The sequence below is a fragment of the Lepus europaeus genome, chromosome 20, assembly GCF_033115175.1.
Source record: "Lepus europaeus isolate LE1 chromosome 20, mLepTim1.pri, whole genome shotgun sequence".
In the NCBI taxonomy this organism is placed as follows: domain Eukaryota; kingdom Metazoa; phylum Chordata; class Mammalia; order Lagomorpha; family Leporidae; genus Lepus; species Lepus europaeus.
This window is the reverse complement of record NC_084846.1, coordinates 14533074-14552465: the sequence shown is the minus strand read 5'-3', so window position 1 is coordinate 14552465 and position 19392 is coordinate 14533074. Positions and strand designations below refer to the sequence as shown.

The 19392-nt window shown below is 42.4% G+C and overlaps 1 protein-coding gene and 1 pseudogene across 1 annotated transcript; one reads left to right on the top strand and one right to left on the bottom strand.

Moving 5' to 3' along the window:
• Nucleotides 1-2357: 2357 nt before the first annotated feature.
• Nucleotides 2358-4129, bottom strand: LOC133749337 (F-box/WD repeat-containing protein 4-like). The gene is given in 5 exon segments (XM_062178519.1): nucleotides 2358-3642; nucleotides 3644-3702; nucleotides 3704-3813; nucleotides 3816-4007; nucleotides 4123-4129. Coding segments are annotated over 5 exon segments (1653 nt in total).
• An 8099-nt stretch (nucleotides 4130-12228) lies between these two features.
• Nucleotides 12229-12779, top strand: LOC133749336 (jupiter microtubule associated homolog 1-like; annotated as a pseudogene).
• The last annotated feature ends 6613 nt before the right edge of the window (nucleotides 12780-19392 follow it).

The window sequence follows — 19392 nt, the reverse complement described above, 5'->3', positions numbered from 1 at the left end:
ATGTAACTCTGACTTTCAAATAAATAAATATATCTTTAAAAATACAGTTTTACTCCTTAGGAAGGCCTCAATTGATCCATGCAAATATTAAGAGTTAATTCAACCATATTTGTAAGAAAATTGTGCTTTGGTGCAGAAAACAAGAATGGGTCCACTAAGCAGTCTATGAGTAAAATAATTGATGCTGGCAGAAGCAGAGATTAAGGATATCAGAGAAATAGTTTCAAAGCCTTAAGGAAGTAAACAAACATCCAATTTTTTAAAATACTAAGTTTTGAGATTGTGGGACCTTTGAAATATTCATTTGTTATGAGAGATGAGATTAATTAGATACATGAACAGATTGATATGTCTGCAAAAACTACAGACAGTTATGAATTTCCATGAACTGAGTTAGAGAAAGTTTACAGGATTGAATTTTTAATTTAATTGTGAGAAGTAAATGTAGGGGGAAAAATAATCCAAATAAAAGGCAGAATGGAGACAGGGGATTTAAGGAACGTAGCAATGAAGAACGAAAATGTGAACTGGACAGTGCCCTTGGGAGAGAAGTGCTAGTGATTCTATTACCTGTAACAATGTGTCCCTTGTCCCCCATCAGTTCCCATATCAAAAGCAGGTTTAGAACTCATAGTTCCAGTCCCTTCGTCATTTCCTAGAGGCAATAGCCTTTGCTTTCATTTTTCAGAGAAATTTTCCATCATTTTTGTTACTTTATGTATATATAAATAATATTGGAGGAAACAGTTTTAAAATATGCACCTCCATGAACTTGAATAATATTAAAAATCACCTTCATGTAAAATCTTTTTCATATAAAATCTGATTTTTGAATGAGCACTTTGGGAACATGAATGAATCATCAGTGTTATTTTCTGTTAGGAAAGAAAATAACAGTTGGCTTATGAATATTGTTGGATACAAGAAAATAAATTAAAAACACTTGAGTGCTCATTTAGGATTAATTTCTTGGCACTCAGAAGGAAGACTGTCCAACAAAAAAAAATGGCAAACTTAGATAATTTAAAAAGACAATTTACTGCCTGCCAAATATTATAATTGGTCTCAACACTGTTGGGAAAATATGCCAATGTTCAGAATTGTCATGGATGGTTTCATTAAAACATCTCCGTGGGTCTGGTACTGTGGTATAGCAGGTAAAAGCCTCCACCTGCAGTGCTGGCATCCCATATGAGCACCTATTTGGTTCCCAGCTGCTCCACTTCTGATCCAGATCTCTGCTATGGCCTGGGAAAGCAGTAAAAGATGGCCCAAGTGTTTGAGCCCCTGCACTCATGTGGGAGACCCAGAAGAAGCTCTTGGCTTCAGATTGGCACAGCTCTGGCTACTGTGGCCATCTGGGGAGTGAACCAGCAGATGGAAGACCTCGCTCTCTTTTTCTCTCTCTGCCTCTGCCTCTCTGTAACTCTGCCTTCCAAATAAATAACTCTGAAATATTTTTTAAAATTCCCATGTAGGGCATTTGTCACAGAGGTTAAGATGTCATTTGGGATGCCAAAATCCCTTACAAGCATATGTGAGTTCAAGTCCCAGATCCACTTCCAATCCCAGATTTCTGCTAACATACACTCTTGGAAGCAGCAAGTGATGGCTCAAGTAGCTGGGCTCCTGTCACCCATGTAAGAAATCCAGATTGAGATCCAAGATTCTGGCTTTGGCTTGGACCAGTCTTTGCTGCCGTGGACATTTGGGAAGTAAATTAGTAGATAGAATAACTGTGTTTTCCTGACTGTCTTTTCTTTTCTCTGTCTCTCTGCCTTTCAAATAATACATTTTTTTAAAAAAATCACAGAGGCACAACAAAATGATCTTTTTATATATATATATTCAATCAAGCTTTATTTTTACAAAATTGGGAATTTGGTAGCATGTCTCCACAGCCTGCTTCAGCAACTCACTCAGAATGGCTGGATTCCCGTTGTCTTGGTTTCAAAGCAGAACCAGGCCCCAGTGCCCCAGGAATAAAGCTCCCACCCCTAGACAGTAGGGTCTGACTGAGGAGCTAGCTGCTGCCAGCAGGGTATCCCCTCTCCTTCAGGGAAGGGCGTGAGTGCCTCATCTTGGCTGTAGGCTGTTGGTGCACAGTGGTCCTTGCCAGTTAGATCCTTAGTCTGGCCAGACAGGGACACGAGGCCCAGTTCAGCTGCACACTCAGTCAGGGTTGGGGGGCTGCCCTCAGGGTTCCCAGCAGTCATGGCTTCTAGCTTACAGTGCCTGAACATGGTGGCCACAGGTCTGGGAGCACAGCAGGGTCAGGGAGGAGGTATCACTGCACCCTCCAGATGAGAGAGGTCCCTGAGTAGCTGGTGGCCCTGGCCCGCAGGCGAGGGGGCCTGTCACGGATTTTGAAAGTCCGGGACATGGAGGTTGTAAGACAGCACACAGTAGAGATGCATGGTGGTGAAACACAGGCAGTACACAGGACTGCTCAGCGGAGTCGATGTTAGCCGGAAGGCATGCAGGCAGGCCCTTTGGCGCCTGTCCCACAGCCGGACAACACCGTAGTAGGAGGAACCCATGGCCAGCAGACAGTTGCCATCCGTCTGCAGGCAGTTCAGGGTGCTGTCGTGGGGCTCCTCCCACTCCATGACACATTTCCAGGCACTGGTGCGGAGGTCCCAGTAGCGAATGTAGGTATCATAGCCACAGGACAGCAGCGTGGAAGGGGACTCGTACATGACGTCCAGCACCCCCGCTCCTGGGGGGCAGTTGCTGCCTAGGTGCATCATCAGCTGCCCACTGTTGAGGTCCCAGATTCTCAGGGGTGAGAAGTGCCCACAACAAGCCGTTCCAGTCACAAAAGAGCTGAGTAATGGGCTGATAGCAATGGACCAGACTAGGTCTTCAGTCTGGATGGTGTGTAAGCACTGTCCCAGCTGGCCTGAGGCCAAAGGCCATACCTTGGCCATCCTGTCCCTGGAGCCACTCACAATGATGCCCCCTTTGCAATCCACACAATTCACCTCCTGTTCATGAGCCGAGTACTTGACAGTGAAGGTGCTGTGAGTCTTATGAATGCCAATCTTCCCATCTCCTCCTGCACTGATAATATGCGAGTTGGCTAGCACAAAGTGGCAAACGTCCTCATCATGCCCCGCGAAGACTCCCAGGGGCCAACGGTTCAGGCTGGCACCATCTGGGCGGAACTGGTAGATCAGGATGAAATTAGCCTGGGCTACATACAGAGAATCATCCTCTAGTTGCATCCAGGGCATCTGACTGCATCTCCACTTCAGCAGAATCCCCTCTCCACAGCGCCCCAGCCTCCAGTTCTGAGACACCTTCACCGGTTCCTTCACTGGGACATTGGTCATCAGGTCGGTGCCGAGCCGGGTGAAGCCGGAGTTGAGCGAGGCCCGGGCTATCCGGCGCCAGAGCAGGTCGCAGCTGGTGAAGCGCCGCAGCCAGCGGCATACCTGGGCCAGGCGGTCGAGGGCCCGCATGTCCAGGTAGGAGCAGATGAGCCTGCCTCCAGCAGGCGCCACAACGCGGACCCGGAGCGCGGCGGGCGGTCGAGCCGCTGCCTCCTCCTCAGCTGCTGCCGCCATGGCCGCCCTTGTCCCCGCGACGCCGCCCCAAGCCTGACTCTCTCGCCTCTGTGCTCTACCCGGCCTGGTGTCCAGTCCGGACCCTCCATGCCTCCTGCCCATCGTCTCTTCCTTGTGCCTTGTCCCTGGTCCCCTGCTCTCCCCTCGTCTCCCTTTACGAGGCTCCTCGCCCCTTGCTCCAGGCTTCCGCCCCGCTCTGCTCCCTCGGCCTGGCCTGCCCCCGCTCCCGCCTCAGCCCCCGCTGCGCTGCCTCCTTGGCTTCCGCGGCCCCCCGCTTCCCTTCCACCCCGCTTCCTCTTCCGCCTTGCCCTGCGCCCGCTTTACCCTTCCCCTTCCTTCGCTTTCCCCTCGCGACCCTCCCTTCCTGCAGCTTCCTCGCCTCCCTGCTCTCGCCCTCCCCTGGCCCGCCGCTCCCGGGGGGCCCCCAAGCAGCCCTTGCTGCCCATGAACGGCCACGAGGCCGGCCCAACGACGGGGAGCCGAGACGGAGCCGCCGCCGCCGCCGCGGTCCCGGGAGGCACAACAAAATAATCTTGATGCTGGCCGGCGCCACGGCTCATTAGGCTAATCCTCCGCCTTGCGGCGCCGGCACACCGGGTTCTAGTCCCGGTCGGGGCACCGATCCTGTCCCGGTTGCCCCTCTTCCAGGCCAGCTCTCTGCTGTGACCAGGGAGTGCAGTGGAGGATGGTCCAAGTGCTTGGGCCCTGCACCCCATGGGAGACCAGGAGAAGCACCTGGCTCCTGCCATCGGATCAGCTCGGTGCACCGGCCGCAGCGCGCTTACCGCGGCGGCCATTGGAGAGTGAACCAACGGCAAAAGGAAGACCTTTCTCTCTGTCTCTCTCTCTCACTGTCTACTCTGCCTGTCAAAAAAAAAAAAAAATCTTGATGCTGAAACCAGCTAAGTAAATGAGTAAAGAATGTAAGTCCTCCTTAAAAATATTAGTATATGAATATACTTGTATTTGAAGTACAGTATTCACTAGACAAAATATTTCCAGAGGCTAAATTTGGTTCTCCTGAGCAGCTAATTAGCATATACGCCTTTCACTAACAATAGTCAGAATAGCAGTTTGAATTGGGATTTTTTTTAAAGATGTGTTTGTTTGAAAGGCAGCCGCAGAGAGGGAGGGACAGAGAGAGAAAGAGAGATATTCCATCAACTGGTTCATTCCCCAAATGGCCACAGTGGCCAAGGCTGGGCCAGGCCAAAGCAAGGAGCCTGAAACCTTATCTAGGTTCCCCACATGAGTGCAGGGGCTCAAGGACCTGGGCCATCTAATGCTGCTTTCCCAGGCACCTTAGGAGTGAACTTGCTCAGAAGTGGAGCATCTGGGACTTGAACTGGTGCCCATATGAGATGCTGGCATTGCAGATGGCAGCTTAACCTGCCGCAGCACAATGCTATCTCTGGAAACTGGGATTCTGTATGTTTATTTTACTATTCTGGCTTCAGTTATGCTGCGAAATCACTTTTGAATAAAGCTTTCTGTTAAAATTATGGTCTCCAGACATGTGATTTTACTTTATCTCTTTTAAAGACCACACATTATGTAATAGTGACATTATATTTATGAGTCTACACATAGTTTATCCATTTGGTTAATTAAGGAAAATAAAAAGATACAAAAATAAAAGCTAAACTTGGAAGAGTTAGACAAGAAGAGAACAAAAGGCCAGGAAAGATACAGCACAGAGTGAATCAGCATAAAGCAAGCCGGAAGACTTGGAGGAGCTTAGAGCTAATGAAATAAACAAGGACAGAGAGTACAGGGGAAAAAGGATGTGGAAGTGAGATGGAATAGGAGAAAGTAAGGAATACAGGATCCAACAGAAATCCAAGGACAGAAAGTATTGGAGATAGAAGGGAATAGGAAAATTATTGAAAACCAAGTTGTTTTTCCTTTTATTTGCAATGCAATTCTATTCCATGCAAAACTCTAGCCTCAATATAAAAAGAAGAAAGAAGAAAGAAGAGAAGTCAAAATAAATAGCATTCTCTTTTTCATGGGGAGAGGCCAAGAACTCTGGAAAGACAGAGAAAACATGATATGACAGAAGACCCTCTGCCAACAGTTATGGGGTAGAAGAGTAGCTACAAGTTCCAGCTGTGTTAACCAAGATTGAATGAACTAAAAACAAAGATGTTGGGCTCCAATTCAGAGACATTGAATTGGAATTTCCAGCATATTTACAAAACAGCCCAGGTGATTCCCATCACCAGAAAAGTCTAGGAAGTACTAGTATAGTGGTGAAAATGAAAGACTGGATTTAGAACTGCCTCAGTTCAGATTGTAGCTTTACTGTTCACTTGCTATTGACTAGGTGCAAGTTACTGAAACTTCTGCTTAACAGTGGCTAAATCTATAAAATGGATTATAGTGATGATTAATTTAACCAATTTATGCAAAGCATAAGTATGTATGTAAAGCGGTTAGACACTGCATCTTAGAACATTCAATACTAGTAGCTGTATAGCTATAAAATCCTTGGAACAGGAAGTTCATATAAAATATCTTATTTCTTAAATAATATATTTTAATTGATTAAAAGTAAAAATGGGAAAGATAAATTATTATAACATTATTCAAAATATTCATGGCAAGTAGAATAAAACATAAGTTTATTTGGTGCAAAAACATTGAAATTTACCCATAGTTTTTTCATTATACAGTTTTCTATGAACTTCTTAGGTATCCTTGAATCTCTTACACAATATTTTATTATGGCAAAGAGATCAAGCCATACTCCCAAAGTTTTTCCTCTTGGCCTCAGCATATTGAAGCCAACACAGTTCTTTGAGAATCAAAATGTGAACAATTAAAATTAAAAGTTTCCAAGATTTAAATCTTCATAGCAGAGATAAGGATTTCCTTGAAATGCAATAAAACTAGGACTTGGCTGTTGCTGATACATAGAGACTCACCAGTATCATGAAACTACTGAGACTCAATCACTTGGTAACCGACCTTATTTCACATGTTGTTCTCTTTAGTAATTTCCCAATATCTTACCAGTAATTTCCAAAAACCATCTATTCCTTTTTTAGAATCCCACATAGTCCTTTGCCTTTCCCATTATGTAAAGACTCAAGCCTTGTTTTAAAGATTTATTTTATTTGAAATACAAGAGTTACAGAGAGAGGTAGAAACAGACAGAAGTATTTTATCCACTGGTTCACTCCACAGATGGCCACAACAGCTGGAGCTGTGCTCATTTGAAGGCAGGAGCCAGGAGCATCTGGGTTTCCCATGTGAATGCAGGGGCCCCAGGGACTTGGGCCATCTTCTACTGCTTTCCCAGGCCATAGCAGAAAGCTGGGTTGGAAGAGGAGCAGCTGGGACTACAACCAGCACCTTAATGGGAGACCTGACTTCCTGGCTTTGGCCAAAACCAGCCTTGCTTTTTATGGGCATTTGGAGAGAAACAGCAACTGGAAGATCTTTCTCCATCTGTCTGGCAGTCTGCCTTTCAAATATAATGATTAAAAAAAAAAAGAGAGATATAAAATAGGAAGGCTGATAGAGATGTCGGTAATACATCTATAATCATGCATAAGTACAATTTAGTTTACTTAATTCAGGATAATGATTAATCAGATGAACAGCAAATAAAAGGGACATTTAAATCAAATAATGACAAGTAGACACAATTTTTTTTTAAAGATTTATTTGTGGGGCCAGCGCTGTGGCGTAGTGGATTAACGCCCTGGCCTGAAGCTCTGGCATCCCATATGGGCACCAGTTCTAGTCCAGGCTGTTCCTCTTCCTATCCAGCTCTCTACTATGGCCTGGGAAAGCAGTAGAAGATGGCCAAAGTCCTTAGGACCCTGCACCTACGTGGGAGACCCAGAAGAAGCTTCTGGCTCCTGGCTTCAGATCGGCACAGCTCCGGCCATTGCAGCCAACTGGGGAGTGAACCATCCAATGGAAGACCTCTCTATCTCCTCTCTCTCTCTCTCTCTCGTCTCTCCTCTCTGTGTAACTCTGACTTTCAAATAAACAAATAAATCTTTTTTTAAGATTTTTTTAAGATTTATTTGTTTATTTGAAAGGCATAAGAAGAGACAGAGTATGGCTAAGTCCTGGGAAACCACAGAGTGCTTTTTCACACTCTCCAAGCTCCTCAGTTACCAATAGCAGCTCATAACAGAGGGAGCTGTGCTGACAGGAAAATGTGCAGTTCATTAAGCAGTGTGAATGAGTGCTGAGCACACAGGACTAACACCAGGGCGTCCTGTAGCTGTGAAGAGGATGGGTTGCACCAACACAGGTAACCATTCCTCTCCATCCAGTTAACCCCCGAGGGGAGCTACCACACCCTTAGATACTTTCCTCACCCTGGAAAAATGAACAGAGCACCCTGACCACACCCAACACCCAACATCTATTGTTATTCACTGAAAATATAAAATTCCCTTTAAGCTATAAAGACACAGACCAAAGATAAAAGCCACCAGATAAAAAAACAATTCTACAAATATCTAAAAACAAAGAAAAATATTTAAGAAATAAGAATAAGGAAGACACTATGAGCCCACCAAAGGAACACTGCAAGATTTCAATATCAGAAGGTGAAGATGAAGAGATTAAAGAAATGCCAGAAAAAGAATTCAGAAAATTAATCATCAAATTACTTAGAATCAAATTCACAAACTAAAGAAAACTATATATGATATGACTGAAAAATTTTCCCATTAATTGAGATCTTAAAGATAAATCAAAATGGAATACTAAAAATCAAGAGTTCAATAGATCAAATAAGAATGCAGTGGACAATCTTAACAGAGTTGGTGAGGCACAAGAAAGAATATGAGAGCTAGAAGACAAACGTCTAGAAATTTTATAGTTAGACCAAAAATAAAAAGAAATTAGGAAACTAAAAAACACTGTTGGTTGGAGATCTACAAGATACTATCAAATGACCCAACATACAGGTCTTTTTTTTTTTTTTTAGACAGGCAGAGTTAGACAGTGAGAGAGAGAGAGAGAGACAGACAGACAGACAGAGACAGGAAGGTCTCCCTTCTGTTGGTTCACCACCCAAATGGCTGCTACGTCTGGTGCGCTGCCCCGATCCGAACCCAGGAACCATGTGCTTCCTCCTGGTCTCCCATGTGGGTGCAGGGCCCAAGCACTCAGGTCATCCTCCACTGCCTTCTTAGGCCACAGCAGAGAGGCCAACTGGAAGAGGAGCAACCTAGACTAGAACCCCGGGGTGCCAGCACCACAGGCAGAGGATTAACTTAGTGAGCCACAGTGCCGCCCATGGTCTTAGGAGTCCCTGAAGGCTTGGAAAGAGAAAAAGAATTAGGGCTCACTTGGTTAATCCTCTGCCTGCAGCGCCGGCATCCCATATGGGCGCTGGGTTCTAGTCCCAGTCGTTCCTCTTCCAGTCCAGCTCTCTGATGTGGCCCAGGAGGGCAGTGGAGGATGGCCCAAGTGCTTGGGTCCCTGCACCTGCATGGGAGACCGGGAAGAAGCACCTGGCTCCTTGGCTTTGGATCAGCGCAGCACCGGCCATAGAGGTCACTTCAGGGGTGAACCAATGGAAGGAAGACCTTTCTCTCTCTCTGTCACTGTCTATAACTCTACCTGTCAAATAAAAAAGAGAGAGAGAGAGAGAGAGAGAGAGAGAGAGAGAGAGAGAGAGAAAGGATTAGTAGGCCTTTTCAATGAGGTAATAACAGAAAACTTCCTTAATTTAGAGAAAGAAAGGGACATCCAAATACAGAAATCACATAGAGCTCCCAATAGACATGACCAGAAAAGATCTTTACCATGACACATTGTAGTAAAACTCTCCACAGCAAAACAAAGAAAAGATTCTAAAATGTATATGAAAGAAATGCCAGATTACTTTCAGAGGAACCCCAATTAGACTCACAGCAGGCTTCTCATCAGAAACTCTACAGGCTAGGAGAGTATGGTGAGATATATTACAAGTCTTAAGAGAAAAAAAAACTGTAATCCCAGAATACTGTACCCTGCAAAGCTCTCATTTATGAATGAAGGTGAAATAAAGACCTTCCACTAAACAGAAATTGAAAGAATTCATCACCACCTGTCCAGCTTTAAAAAAGGTGTTCAAGGATATGCTACACACAGAAGCACAGAAACAGGATCAACACTACAAAAGAAGTGAAGTCAGAAATTCTCCCAATGAAAGTACAAAGGAAATCCAAAGTAAAAAATAAGAATATTAAGGAAAAATGCAGGACAATGTTGTTACTTAACAATAGTCACCTTGAATGTAAAGGCCTCAACTCTCCAGTTAAAAGAAACAGACTGGCTGAATGGATTAAAAAATCCATCTATCTGCTGCCTATAAGATACACATCTCACCAAGAAAGATCCTTGAAGACTGAAAGTGAAAGGATGCAAAAAGATATTCCATGCTTAAAAAAAAAAAAAAAGGCAAAAAAAGAGCTGGTGTAATCATACTATCAGAAAAAATAGACTTTAACATAAAAACAGTTAGAAGAGACAAAGAAGGGCACTACATAATGATTAAGGGATTAATTCAACAGGAAGAAGTGACTTATAAACATATATGTACCTAATTACAGGGAATCTGGTTATTTAAAAGAAATGTTAAGGGATCTAAAGGGATACTTAGACTCAAATACAATAGTAATGGGGACTTCAATACCCCACTTTCAGCAATGGATAGATCAGCTAGACAGAAAACCAACAAGGAAATAACAGAGCCAATTGACACCATAGACCAAATAGATCTAGTAGATATCTACAGAGCCTTCCACCCCACAGCCACAGAGTACACATTTTTCTCCCCAGTGCACAGAACTTTCTATAGGATTGACTATATGCTAAACCATAAAGGAAGCCTCAGCAAATTCAAAAAAATCAAAATCATACCATGCATCTTCTTATATTGAATGGAATGAAGCTGGAAATCAACTCAGAAGTCTCAAGAACATATGAAAACACATGGAGATTGAATAACATGTTCCTGAATGAATAGTGGGTCATTGAGTAATTTAAAAGAGAAATCAAAAAATTTCTGAAAACAAATGAATATGTCAATACAACATGTCAAATCTTATTGGATACGGCAAAAGCAGAAGTAAGAAAGTTTATAGCAATTGATGCCTACATCAAGAATTTAGAAAGGCGCCAAATGAGCTAACAATGCATCTCCAGGACATAGTAAAACAACAGCAAACCAAACTCAAAACTAGTAAGACAAAAAGAAATAATTAAAATTAGAGAAGAAATAAACAAAACCTAAACAAAAAATACAAAAGATCAGCAAAATGAAGAGCTGGTTCTTTGAAAACATAAACAAAATTGACACATTATTGGACAACTAACCAAAAAAGGAGGGAGAAGACCCACATTAATGAAATTAGAGATGAAAAAGAAAACAGAACAACAGACATCACAGAAATAGGAAGAATTACCAGAAATTACTACAAAGAGCTGTATAACAACAAACCTGGAAACCTAGAAGGAATGGATAGATTCCTGAACACATAACCTACCTAAATTGATCCATGAAGACACAGAAAACCTAAATAGACCCATAACCGAGTCAGAAATCGAATCAGTAATAAAGATAATCCAAACAAACAAACAAAAAAGCTCCGGACCAGATGGCTTCAGCGTGAATTCTATCAGACATTCAAAGAACCAATTCCAATCCTCAAACTATTCAAAACAATTGAAAGGGAGGGACTCCTCCCAAATTCTTTCTATGAAACCAACATCACCTTAATTCCTAAACCTGAAAAAGATACAATAGAGAAAGAGAACTACAGACCAGTTTCCCTGATGAACATAGATGCAAAAAACCTCAACAAAATAACAAGCCAGTTGAATCCAACAACACATCAGAAAGATCATTCATCTGGACAAATTATGATTTATCCCTTGTGTGCAGGGATGGTTCAACATTCGCAAAGCAATCAATGTGATAAATCACACTAACAAATTGAACAAAAAAAATATGATTATCTCAATAGATGCAGGAAAAACATTTATAAAAAACAACACCCTTTCATGATGAAAATTCTAAGCAAATTGGGTATGGAAGAAATATTCCTCAACACAATCAAGTCACTTTATGACAAATCCACTCCAGCATCCCACTGAGTGGGGAAATGTTGGAAGCATTCCCACTGAGATCTGGAATCAGACAAGAATGCCCACTCTCACTACTGCTATTCAATGTAATCCTGGAAATTTTAGCCAGAGCCATTAGGTGAGAAAAAGAATTAAGGGATACAAATTGGGAAGGAGGAAGTCAAACTATCCCTATTCACAGATGACATGATCCTTTATATAGGGGATTCAAAAGACTCCACCAAGAGACTATTGGAACTCATAAAAGAATTTTGTAAAGTAGCAGGATATAAAATCAATACACAAAAATCGACAGTCTTTGTAGACATAGACAATGCCATGTACAAAAAATATCAAGGATGTCATAGGTCTCTATGATGAGAATTACAAAACATTAAAGAAAGAAATGGAAGAAGATACAGAAAAAATGGAAAAATCTTCCATGTTCATGGATTGGGAGAATCAATATCATCACAATGTCCATATTGGCAGAGGATCTCAGAGTGATGGCTGGCTGTGGAGTCTGGGGTGTCCCTGTGCCCCTTGGGTCTCACCCGTTCAGCATTCTGCTCCCATGCCAGATTACCTCACTCCTCAGTGCTTTGACTACCACCACCACAGCAGGAATAGCTCCCAGGTTGTACAGCCTCCAGGCAGTGGACCCAGCTTTTCACTTTGATGAAGTAACAGAACAACCTGTGAGGAAGAACAAAATGTCCTCCACCATCTTTGGGACACTTGAAAAAAAATCCCTTTCCTGGGCCAAGTGTGCAGGTGCCAAGTCTGGTGGTGGCAGGGAAGATTCAAAGTCATCAGGGCTATAGGGAAGGAACTCCTTGGAAGCCAGCTTGGGAGACTTCTTTGATCTGAAGGGAGAAGGTGCTATTCATGAAAATGTGGACACGGACTTGCAAGCCAGCCTGGGGCAGAGGGAAGAGAAGTCTGTACCTGCTGTGCCTGTGGCCCTTGCCCCATTCAGGAGAAACCACACTGGTGGCAAGTCCAGCCTTTTCTTGGGTTAACTCCACCCATCCTCAGCTCTGTTATTTTGTTGGTTTGTTTCTCCATGCTTGTGAACTGCATAACTTGACCCTAACTTTATATCTTTTGGATTTGTTTAATTAAAAAAGAAGCACTATATGTAACACTGTCTTTTCTTTCTTCTTGAGGAACAGGTCTCTTCCTCTCCCTCCCCCTGCCCCTCCCCCTTCTTGGGGTCTCTGGGCCATGGCATGAGTGTTTTCTAGTAGTAGATTTGAGGAAAAGCTTTGTTGCACTTAGTGCCACGTTTTTAAGAGCAAATACTTTGGTTCCTAATGTGTTAGAGTCTTTTGTACCAAGATTTTGAACACACTTTACTGGGATCCATGAGCCTTAGTACCCGCTGTTCCTGTCATGCCCTACTCGCAAGCCTGCTTTGCTGTGGAGCTTTCTCTTTGGCGTCTCCACCCTGCCAGTGCCTTTGGCCAAGAGCATCTCACTATACCATGTGGCACAAGACAGGCCTGCATCTCATGCGTTACTGCCTGCAAAACAAAGAAACTACTTTTTTTTCCCTTCAGATAAAGGTAAGCCAGATATTAGCTGGACTGGTTGGGTAATGACAAAGCTAGCTGCCACTAGCAGCAGAAGGCCTCAGTTGTACAATCAAACTAACCAGAAGGCAAAGTGATAAAGTGAGCAAGGGAGGAGACTGCTCACAATCAAGTGGATCCCACAGGGCATTGTTCCTAAATAACTTGACGCTGTGTGCATGATGCTGGTGCTTGACCATGAAATGGAAGTCTCATCCTTTCAATGTGTGTTGTACTGCACAATCTAGGACTGTTGCCTAAGTAAATGATACCCACATTTTGATAAAAAAAAATGTCCATACAACCAAAAGCAATTTACAGATTCAGTGAGATACCAATCAAAATACCAAGAACATTCTTCTCAGGTATAGAAAAAATGATGCTGAAGTTTATATGGAAACATAGGAGATTCTGAATAGCTAAAGCAATCTTATAGAAGAAAAAAAAAAAACAGCTGGAAGCATCACAATACCAGATTTCAAGACATACTACAAGGAGTCGTAACCAAAACAGCCTGGTACTGGTACAAAAACAGAAGATAGACCAATGGAACGGAATAGAAATGCCAGAAATCAATACAAGCATCTACAACCAACTTATCTTTGACAAAGGAGCTAAAATCAATCCCTAGGGCAAGGATAGTCTCTTCAACAAATGGTTCTGGGAAAACTGGATCTTCACATGCAGAAGTATAAAGCAAGACCCCTACCTTACACCATACACAAAAATACACTCAAAATGGATTAAAGACATAAATCTATGACCTGATACCATCAAATTGTTAGAGAGCATTGGGGAAACCCTGCAAGACATTGGCATAGGCAAAGAGTTCTAGGAAAAGACCCCCAAGGCATAGGCAGTCACAGCCAAAATTGACAAATGGGATTACATCAAATTGGGTGAAAATAAAAAAAATTATTATAATAAAGATTAGGTTTTCCACAGTAAGATCATACTTACTAATCAGAACAGATTCAAGATATATAGGTTCCTCAACTCTGGGTAGGTTCAAATATAGAACCAAAAAGAAAATCTGCTTTGGAAGCATCTATCAGTTTGTACTCCCATTAGGGTTGCCAAAGGTACTGTATTTATGGAATATATCCTATAGGGATTTTGTTCTAGGTCCTGTATGGACTTTGACAGGATGCCCTAAGTGTTCTTTATTTAGATTTTATAAAGGAAATTACAGAAATATCACACAAGTATTTGTGTTTCAGTAATGTGCTTAAATTACTTAAATTATGGTATTAATTGAGTGAAATAATCTACAAATAACAGACTAGACAACTTATAGTTTCTGCTGTAGTTTTGGTGAAGGAAGATCAATGGCAGGGGATGAGGAGGATGCTAAGAGTTAAAAGTAAATGTTTTACATATTCAAAGAAAAGAATCAAAAAGACTAGGCATTTTCATCAGTCCTTCAGCTCAACTGAATGAATGTAGTACTATTGAAAGTATCTGCTGATTCTAAAATTTTGAGAAAATTTTCAAAAGCAAGGATGAAGCTTTAAAAAAGTACTAATTTTAAATACTATTATAAATATTTTCAAAGATACAAGTGTCTCAGCTTTATATAGTATAAAAATGGATACAAGTAGTCATAATGCAGAAAAAAATTTTCCTTTGTTCATTACATTTTTTTCATTAAAGTCTTCTTAGTAAGCTGAAATTGGAGAAGCAATAGAAATTTCACTGCAGAGATTGTCTTAAGTTAGCAGTAATGAGAAAAAATTTATTGCTTTTGGTACAGGTAATGCAAATATAGATTCAGTGATTGCTTGCTGAAAGGGGAAGATAGTCTTTATTGGAAATTGAAGCAAAGCATGAATGATCCCAGTGAAGTTGATGGCTGTCTTATCTATATTCTAATAATACTCCTAAACCATCATTGGATACCCTTTCTATTGACATTGAAGTAGTTGTTTTAAAATTACACTCTTTAGGGGTTGGTGCTGTGGTACAGTGGGTTAAGCTACCATCTGCAGTGCTAGCATCCCATATGGGCACCAGCTCTAGTCCAGGATGCTCCATTTCTGATCCAGCTCCCTGATAATTCACCTGAGAAAGCACAAGATGGCCAAGTCCTTGGGACCCTGCACCCATGTGGGAGACCCAAAAAGACATCCAGGCTCCTGGATTCAAACCAGGCCAGCTCCAGCAGTTGCAGTAATTTGGGGAGTGAGCAAGTGGATGGAAGATCTCTCTTTCTCTCTCTCTCTCTCTGATTCTTTCAAAAATTAAGTCTTTAAAAATTTATAGTCTTTAGTGTTTATTCTGTTCCAACTGAAAAAGAATGTGATTATATTGCTATTCAGTATTCTTTATTTCACAAAATATCTATAGCCAATTTTTATAAAAGTGAAATTGACAAATTATCCAATTTATTTACATTTCTGTAAAAATATCACTGATACATTTAATAATTCATAAACAGCAGCCCAGATTATCTTTTAGCAATAAGCTCATGCAATGTTCTTGAAATACGCTTTAGCTTTAAAAAAAATCTCTTTAATGTGTTAAAGAAAAATTATAAAATATTGTATCATTTTAAGTGTCAAGATGGTTCTTGAAGGGCTGGCACCATGGCTTAGCAGGTAAAGTCACGATCTGCAGTGCTGGCATCCCAGTTTGAGTCCCAGTGGCTCCACTTATGATCCAGCTCTCTTTTCTGGCCCAGGAAAGAAGTAGAAAATTGCCCAATTCCTTGGGCCCCTGCACCCACATGGGAGACCCAAAAGAACCTCCTGGCTCCTGTCTCCTGTTTTCAGATTGGCTCAGCTCCTGCTCTTGCGGCCATTTAGGGAATGAAACAGTGGATGGAAGGTCCCTCTCTCTCTCTCTCTCTCTGCCTCTGCCTCTCCGTAAAACTGCCTTTCAAATAAATAAATAAATCTTTTTTTTTTTTAAAGACTGTTCTTGAAAGGGACATCTTCAGTTATAAAAGAGAAAATAATTTTTGATTCACAATGTACAATTGTTAGGTCACTTGTTATGACTATATTATGAAATGGATTTCAACAGTTGATTAAATTTTATAAATAGATGTTAGTAAATTCTCTTCCAGTATGAACGCAAGTGAAATCATGATGTGCAGTACTGAAGAATAGAATACTTTTTTTTTTTTTTTTTTTTTGGACAGGCAGAGTTAGAGAGAGAGAGACAGAGAGAAAGGTCTTCCTTTTCCGTTGGTTCAACCCCCAAATGGCCACTACGGCTGGCACACTACAGCCGGCGTGCTGCGGCCGGCACACTGTGTGATCCAAAGCTAGGAGCCAGGTGCTTCCTCCTGGTCTCCCACGCGGGTGCAGGGCCCAAGCACTTGGGCCATCCTCCACTGCCTTCCTGGGCCACAGCAGAGAGCTGGACTGGAAGAGGAGCAACCAGAACAGAATCTGGCGCGCCAACCGGGACTAGAACCCCGGGGTACTGGCGCCGCAGGAGGAAGATCAGCCAAGTGAGTCACGGCGCTGGCCTAAATATTTGTAACAATGCTTTTTGGTAGGAAAAAAATGTATTGATCAAGATATGAAACATAATGTTGAAGATTGGAAAAGCTAATGATTCCATGAAAAATAGTATTATATCTTTACATAAAACCAAATTGAAAGTCAATCCTCAGAGTTTTTAACAGTGCACATGATTAAATGCTAATGCTGAGTGTTTTCTCACTAATGGGTACTTAAAAAAAACTAAGAACAAAATAAGTTAGATGGAACCATAGTATAAACTCTTTTACAATGAAAATATAGCATCAATTGCAGCTAAAATATTTTTACAGGGAAATTATACAAAAAACAAAGAACTATAAAACAATGCATACCGAAATATCAAGGAAGCAATTAAAAGATATGTAATTAAGGTGGTCAAATTATTTCAGATGAAAAAAATAATTTTTACTATAAATATGCCCTGTGAATGTTTTAGATTTTTTTTCTTTCAGTGTACAATATATATCTAATTAGAAATATAACTCAGGTTTAACTGGGCATTCTATATTTTGTATTTGACAAAGCTGTCAACTCCAATTGCCTGAAATGACAATACCTCGGTGCCATACAAACATAAAGTATTTTAAATGTGAATTTTGAGACTGGAGGTCAAGTGGACAATGCTGCTGATCTGGGCCAGCCTTGGCTAATCCTGCCTGATCTCCAACAGCAGTCTGCTGCTCTTAGATGACCTCAAATTTTTATATCTGTTTGCTGACTGTTGAGTGAGCTTTTGGCACAGAATTTAAGTCAGTGCTTGTTACTCCTGCACCTCATACATGAATGCCTGGGCTTGCAGCCTGGCTCTGCTTCTTGTTTCTGAGGTTGTGAGCCCTGGGAGGCAGCAAATGACAACCCAAGTGCTAGGGTCCCTGTCCCCACCATGAGAAACCCTGATCGAGTTCATGTCTCCTGAATTTGACCTGGCCCAGCACTGAGGTCATCTGGGGAAATGAATCAGGGGATGGGCTACTTCTTTCTCTGTCTCTATGCCTTTCCAATAAATCCAAATCTAAAAAAATCCAAATCTAAAACATGTGTATCCAAGTTTATGTGGTATTTGTCTATTTGAAGGCAATTTTATCTTGCCCACTGTGAGGCTGGAGAAAAGGAAAAATTTCTTCAGGTTGGAAATTAGTACATGGAAACTAGCATTTGATTGGATTCATAACCACGTCTGTGTTTAATGAAATCATTAATTCAATTAATAAATACTTTCATACCTGAAGCCATGTCAACATATCTCATCATTGCACTAGCAAAACTCATAGTTACGATGCATCCCATAATAACAACTATAGTAGAGCTTTTCTTTTTTTTTTTTCACAATATTGGAACCATAACATGACAATATTTACCACAGAATTGCGGGGATTTAGCCCCTGTTGGTTTCTTATGCTGTATATGAGTTTCCCAAGAAACATTCTGGCTCTCTCCTTATTCACTTCACAATACTGTGTTGGCAAAACAGAATCATAAGTCACTGTCACCTTGCTGCTCACAGCTCCCCGTTAGTGAGTCTATTATTGTTCCCCAAACTGTCCTAGGTGGTTTCCAAGGTGACCACACTGTGACTCAGATAGGAAGCTATCCTGCCCTTCCAGTCACCTAAACAACCGTGGCTGACCTCCTAACTTCCCACAGAGTACCTTAGAGCAGGTTTTACAACTATCAAGAACTTATTGAGTATTTTATGATAAACAAGAACACACACATGCACAGAGCTGCACACCCATGAGGGAAAACAACCTGAAACTACTTCATCTGCCTACACCAAGGTAGGGGACATCTTCATCTCCTGTTTGTGCTGCTTCCTTCATAATACACCAGGAAAACACAGCAGGTCTTGGAAACCTGCATTATTTGACTATAGTCTCAGATAGGAGGAAGAGTATTATTTTAAGCATACTAATAAGGCCTACTCTGAAATTTTTTATATCTGGCCCTTATATTTTTCTAAACATGGTGGCTCTCCGGGGACCCTTTTTCAAGAAGGTTTAGCCTGGCCCCCTGAAACCCAGGGACCTATTGTACATCTGCATACAGGCCATGTCAGGTACACTTAAGTCACACCCTTTATTATGTAGCTGACCAGAGAAGGCTCCATCTGCACAGAGTGGGACCCTCAGGCTGCCCCAGCCCTGTAGGCCCACACATGCCCCACATCCAGCTCCTTCTCTGCCAGGCACCCTGGGTCACTTGCTTCATCGCTCAGTTCTAACCTAGTGTTCATGAGGGTGAGCAATGTGATGGCATCTAGGGGCAGGGTCCTGACCCTGTGGAGACTGTCTTACCTCAACAAAGTTGTTTCTGAAATTGGCCCCACACTTTGGATGATAAGGAGGCAAAAGACTCTCTGCAGGACCCCCAGCCTGCCTGCAAATAGGCAGCTGTTCACATCTTCTTCCTCCCCAGGCTCCCCTTCTAGCCCTCCAGGGCCCGCCCTGATCCACTAGCCACACTCCAGGGCCAGGCCCTGCTCCACTCAGGCGTGGCCATCCCCACCCTCTGGGGCCAGACCCCTGCTCCCCTCCTCAACCTCCAGGGCCGGCCCCGCTCCCCTGCTTGCCCTCCAGAGCCCAGTACTGCTCCTCCCCTAGCCCTACAGGACCCAGCCCTGCTCCTCTCCTAGCCCTCCAGGACCCAGCCCTGTTCCTCTTCTTGCCCTCTAGG